This window comes from Drosophila pseudoobscura, chromosome 3 (genome assembly GCF_009870125.1).
Source record: "Drosophila pseudoobscura strain MV-25-SWS-2005 chromosome 3, UCI_Dpse_MV25, whole genome shotgun sequence".
Taxonomy (NCBI): Eukaryota; Metazoa; Arthropoda; class Insecta; order Diptera; family Drosophilidae; genus Drosophila; species Drosophila pseudoobscura.
The window spans coordinates 15,807,646-15,813,725 of record NC_046680.1 but is presented as its reverse complement, the minus strand read 5'-3'; the positions used below and the strand labels follow the sequence as shown (position 1 = coordinate 15,813,725).

At 49.9% G+C, this 6,080-nt stretch overlaps 1 protein-coding gene across 1 annotated transcript in view; it reads right to left on the bottom strand.

Moving 5' to 3' along the window:
• Positions 1-442: 442 nt before the first annotated feature.
• The window catches only part of Stacl (SH3 and cysteine-rich domain-containing protein), a 49,228-nt gene continuing 43,590 nt past the window's right edge, over positions 443-6,080 (bottom strand). The window contains 3 exon segments of the mRNA XM_033377329.1: positions 443-4,758; positions 4,845-5,039; positions 5,927-6,022. Of these exon segments, the coding sequence (XP_033233220.1) occupies positions 2,239-4,758; positions 4,845-5,039; positions 5,927-6,022 (2,811 nt within the window). The 3' untranslated portion in view covers positions 443-2,238.

Genomic DNA, 6,080 nt, shown 5'->3' with positions numbered 1-6,080 from the left:
TCGTGGCATACCATTTTGGCAATCATAAAATACATAGACTGAATCGACTGGTTACTGTTGCTGTTGCTCTTCCAAGTATTCACTGAAATATGCCTTTTACCCCACGAGCACCGAGTAGAAGAAAAGGACCAGAGTGATTCAACAGGGATTCAAAAACCCGACCCCTTTTGGCAGCTTAGGCGAAATAGTGGCAACCGTGGCTAGGAAATACTCCTTCTTACATCTAAGTCATAGGCCATAGGGTATTAGCTTAGCAACTAGTTGTTGTATGTGGTTCAAGAACACGTTTGATACATAGATAAAAACCGATCTCTGATAAAACGTCCTGTGGTATGTTTAGCTTGTATTCAAAAGTCATTAAAAATAAATTCAAATTCAAAATCGTCTGCTTCTCCGCAAGAGAATCCTTACGCTTTCGCTAAAAATGTAATATTCTTTGAAGGTTCTGTGTTTCTGTTTAGTTTGCTTACATGCTACAAATACTCGATAGTATAGTTCGTCTTGAGCCCTACACTAGTTGTCTATCATTTAAAATTGGACGCCAAAAAACAATTAACAAAATCGACGCGAAGCCTTACGAGTATTACTTGCTGAAAATTTCAATTGTAATTGTATTTGTGTGTGTGCTGGGTGTGCATCTTTATCTGCAGATACCGATGCAGATGCAGATGAAGATACAGATGCAGATGCAGATGTGTGTTCTCGTTTCGATCGAGTGTTTGTGTGGGTGAGTTCAGCTCATTGGTTGCTCATTTGCTTACTTCTGAATAAATAAGGCCAGTGGATACGCATACATCATAAAAGTACAATTCATATTTATCATATTCAATGTTTCACATTAATATACAAATCTAGTTAGTTTATAAAAGCGCTTTTGTCGGGTCCAAGCCACACACTTGCCAAACGTATGTCCTTTGTATAATCCCTTCTAGTAGCTGCAATGCAATCTACAAACGTAGCGAAAAGCTTGTGTCCTTAACAATCCTAGCGATTTTATTAGCTCCCTCAGTTTAGTTGCTTCAAAGTTGTCTGGTATAAAAAATAGAAAAAATTTCGTGACAATAAAAACGGTTTTCCCTAGTACACATCATCTTCCATCTCCGATCTACATACATATTTTCGTATTTTCGTCGTATCGTATTCCAAAAACTATCTCAATATCGATGCCAAAAAGTATCCCTATCGAGAGCGATCATTAGGTAAATGTTCTTTCGAAGCTTCAGTACTAATAAAATCGGCTTAACTGCTACAGAGTAGGGCATACAATAGGTTCTCATACTTGAATATGAAACACGATATTAACTGCTTAGCCTATGCACACATGCACATGCACATACACATGCAAGTGTATCTGCCTTAAATATGTATGTATGTATTCTTTTGTATCTCTATTGAAAATACGCTGCTGATTGCTTAAAAGTTGCTCGAAAAGTTAGTGTATCTGTCATTTGCTGTTATTGAACTACATTCCTACATATATATGTATGGGTATACTGCTGGGTATGTGCTGCGATTTCTCTAGCGATGTTCATCGTATTAAAAGCACATTGATTGTACATGTAATGTGTTTAAACGTGTGTTTAGTTTGTTCTGTTCGAGTGAGTGGCCGTTTGAAGAGAGAAGAGGATTCATTCATTGCTTATCCGTAAGCGTTGACCGACTAAGCGATCTGTCGACTTGTCGGTCTGTCTGTATCTTTCGATATCTAATCACACACTGGCATTTCCATCTCTAGATTGGACAATCTTGACTAAGTTCTTGGTCATGTTCTTGTAGTTTTTTTTTGTGCTGTTTTCCAATGGTATGGCTGTAGTTGTTGTTCCTGGATTTCCTTTTGCTGGAGTGTCAGTTGCTGCGACAACGATGAATCAATCAATGAAACAATGTCCCTGCTCCCATTGCCGAACCAAAAGCAAATTGTGCGAATGAACGAAGGCGACGGGGACGAGGACGAGGACGACAACGACGAGTGGTGGTTGAGGAGGAAGTGGCGCACTCGAATTGCTGCCAGCGCCACAACAGATGTGCCAGAGCCCGAGCCCCACGCCTAGCCCCAGCTCCCGACCGGCTACGAATGTCGGTGGAGCTGCTGTTGGGGCAGGACTCAGGAACGTGTGCGTTTGGGTTGCGTGCCGCTGTTCGCGAGTCTTCTGGATTTCTGGAGAGTTGTTCAGGCAGTCGCTGGGAGCATAACTAACAATAGTTGCCATTACCATACCACGGAAAGGTCCAGCACCATCAGTGCGGAAGCATCAGAGGCCGTGCCGTGCTGCTCAGTCTATGATGCGACTTGTCGATGCTTCCGCCTCCACATCCACCTCCGCCGTACTCATCGTAGCTGAGCAGAGGGGATATCTTGAGGCCAGTCTTCTCGGGTATAATCTTGAAGTGGGGCTGGTCGGCACTCACCAGCAGGGGTCGCTTCATCGAGGAGTGCATGTACTCGTGGGGGTGCGGGTGGGGATGCGCGGCCGCTCCAAGGGGTCGCCGGGTGCTGGGCACGTTCATCTTCTTGCACGGCTCCGGCTTGCTCTCGTAGTTCATCTGGCAGTTCTCCGGCGAGTACTTGTTCGGCTTGTAGATGGAGAAGATGTTGTTGATCAGACTGAGGGCCGAGTGGCCGCCGGCGGAGGCATGGTGGATGCCGGCTGTGGGCTGCTGTGTCAGCACGTTGCCCACGGTCGGGTGACTGTGCTCCGGGTAGAAGTTATTGTACTGGTACGAGGGCAGGACGTCCGCGGTCGGGTAGATCTTGTGCCCGTAGCCTGGCGCAGGCACATAGGCGGGCGCACGACCCGGTCCAGAGAGGTGATGGAAGGAGGGGGTGTCGGAATTCTCAAAAAAAGGATATCCAGGATTGTTGGAGGACTCACTGGAGTCCAGCTGCGGCGGCGAGGGCATGCCTTCGAGCAGGGACTTCTTGATCATTAGGCGCTCGTGCTCCCGGTCGTGAAGGTCGATGGGTTGTCCGTTGTTGTAGCACCTCACGTTAACGTTCTTCACCTTGAGGCTGCTCTGCATGTTGCGCCGCATGTCCATGTTGATGGGACTGGGGGGCTTGTCCAGCTGCTCCCAGTACTTCTCCAGATCGATGTTGAAGTCCTCCAGATCGATTTCGGTTGTGTCTGAGCAAGTGTCGTCGTCGAACAGATTTGATGGCTCCATTTCCAGCAGGGATTTGCTGCGTGTGGGTCGCTGGTAGTTGGGGTACCGACGCGCTGGGCTGCGGGGAGCAGGTGCCGCGGCCAAGTAGCGTTCGTCCTCGTCCAGGAACTTGTCCTGCAGCAGCAGACGTTCGCGCTCCGCCCGTATGAAGTGCTCCAGATCGGTGTCGTAACGGCAGTGCATGTGCTCCTCTTCCTCAGCCGCTGGATGGTGGCCGGGGCAGTGAACACGGGACCGCGGTCGAACCACCAGATGGGGCTGTGGCTGTCGGTGGCAGCAGCAATCGTCCGCAGCACAGCAACATATCACGGTGGGGGCCAGCGTCCTCGGAGCCCGCCCCGCCCGGTGATCGGCCTCTGCCCGCTCCTCGAACAGCCAGTCCGCTGCGTTCAGATTCAGATTCCTGCTGCTGCCAGCCAGCAACTGCTGGGATGGGGCGCGACCCCGCGATCTGGCTGCCGCTCCTGATCCCGGGTAGATGTCGTCCAGCAGGCACCTGGCGCTGGTGCACTGGTCCCGGGCGCAACACCGGTGGGCCAGGGTTCGCTCGTCCAGGCTGTTGCTGTACAGCATGTGCATGTTGCGCCTGTAGGCTTCGCGCTTCTCTCGCCGCGTGTTCGAGGCGGGTGGCAGCTCGTAGTCAATGATGTCGAAGGGCATTGTCTTGGTGCTGGCACTGAACGAGTAGGACTTGGGCACTCCCGACCGATTTTTCAGTATGGAGGTGGTGGCCGGAGCAGCTGGGACACTCCCACTCCCACTGCCACTGGCCACGCCGCCGCCGCCCTCAAAAACGTTGCCCTCGAAGCACCAGCTCTGCGACTTGGGGTACTGGAACTCCTTGCAGCTCTTGGAGCGATGCAGGCCGTATCCCGTGGAGCCCTCGCCCTCGCCGCGCCGCTCCCGGTTGACTCCTGCCTCCTCCGGGTACTTTTCGTCGAGCTCGTTAATGTCGCGGAGCGGGCGGTAAGCGCCGTACTTGATACAGTCCGGTACATAGTCCTCATCCATGTCGTCCGAGCGATTGGAGTAGATGTTGTCCGTGTACCAGGTGGAGTCGAGCTGCTTTGGTCGCGGCTTTGCCTGTTGCAACTTGTCCCGCTTTGATTGGCGGTAGCTCTCGAAGCAGATGTTCTTCATCTTCTCCAGCTTCTGCTCGCGGATCCGTTCCCAGTTCTCCCAGTTCTTGTCGTTTTTGTTTCGGCGCCCGGACAAAATGAGTACGTCCTTGTCCTTCTCCCAGTCGGCACTGCTCTCGTCCCCGTAATCGATGTTCAGTCGCTTCGTCTCGGCCTCCGCTTCTCTGGGGATCTGGTGATTGGAATAGGTGGTGTGGGATGGTGCAGGTGCGATACTACTTCCGGCTAAGCTGCTATTATCGTTAACTACAATTCTAATCCTACGCTTGGTCTTATCCGTCGTCCTCGACGACGTTTGCAACGCCGACTTCTGCGGCCTATTCCGCTCGTCAGAAGGCGGCTCATCTTCTGGCTCTTCTGGCTGTCACACCTCCTGCAGATACTTGACCGGACAGTAGCCCTGGCGGTTGTCGGCTGAGCGCACCATGCACATACCATTGACCTCATCGCCGACCTGGTTGAACGAGCCAACATGGAATAGGAGGTTGATCTCGTTAGCCCCTTCTCGGCTCTCGCACACAATTCGATTTCGTTCATTACCTGTATGACAATCTGGTCTCTCAGAAGCGTGATCTTGTCGCTGCGCTCCCCATCGGAAACTTGCAGATTGTGGGTAACCTGCAGGGGCTTCTCACTGGCGTTCAGACGCACACAGTACTTGGATGGAAAGAAGCCAACGCGTCCCAGGACCTTGCCCTTCCACCAGTCCGGATCGGATGTGTCAATGACAGTCACCTGAACGAAACGTGAAACAATTTAGTTGATGGGATGATGATCCATATCAATTCTTGACGTCTCCTAGCAAAAACCTGGCAGAAACAGACTTGAACCAACACCTAATTGTATTTGTGTCTCCCTTCAATTGTTGTGAAATAGGACCATTATGAGAGAATAGTGAAAACTGCATTAAGCATGGAAAAGGCATAGCTTATAGAGTAGAAAATTCGAAATTCAAGTGCCAAGATGTAAGTATCGATCTGACGACTGAAGACTCGTCCCAGATTATCGAACCGCACAGTAAATTATAAAACAAAAGTTCGGTTTATCCACCAGATTGCTCCTCTGGCAAGGACGAAGCCCGAACAAAAGCTAATCTGTAAATATTGAACACTTTGCCAGTGGGTAGGGGAGCGGAGGGGAGGGGGCACTCGCAATCAACGAAAGTACACAGAAACGCAGCAACTATTATTATTTCTTCTTATTCGCTGTTTGCGTTGTCCTGTTTACGCAGTAGAAAAAAGAGCTCTGCCCCTCCCTGCACCCTCTTTATATTTCTGTCTTTGTTCAGATACATACGAGCCTGAACAGGGTAGGGTTCTGTTGTCCTTGTTCGTTTTAATATTGAATAAAGAATGGGAAATGCTAAATGCTAAATGCTAAATGCGAAATGCGAATATTTGTGTATGTATATCGTATATCGGGTGTACGCGTATTTCTGATTTTGTTATGCCAATTTCCTGTGCAGCGCAGCCATTCTGTGAGCTAAGCGCTCCGCTTAGTGGATTAAACAAAGCGTGTTGTTTATTATTCATAGTCGTGCATATGGCATACCATACCGATGGGAGGACGAGAACGGGAGTGAGAGTGAGAGTAGGGGTCGGTACTTGGGGGGACTTGCTCACCTTATAGCCAGCCTTGAGGTCGAGTTCGTCGGGATGCCGCGCCTTGAAGTTGTAGAGGATGACGTACAAGTTGGTGGGCAACAGACGATGCGATTTCTTGAAAATGTCGAATCGAAGCGAATCGAATGAGATGGGATTAGATTGGGGAAAGCGT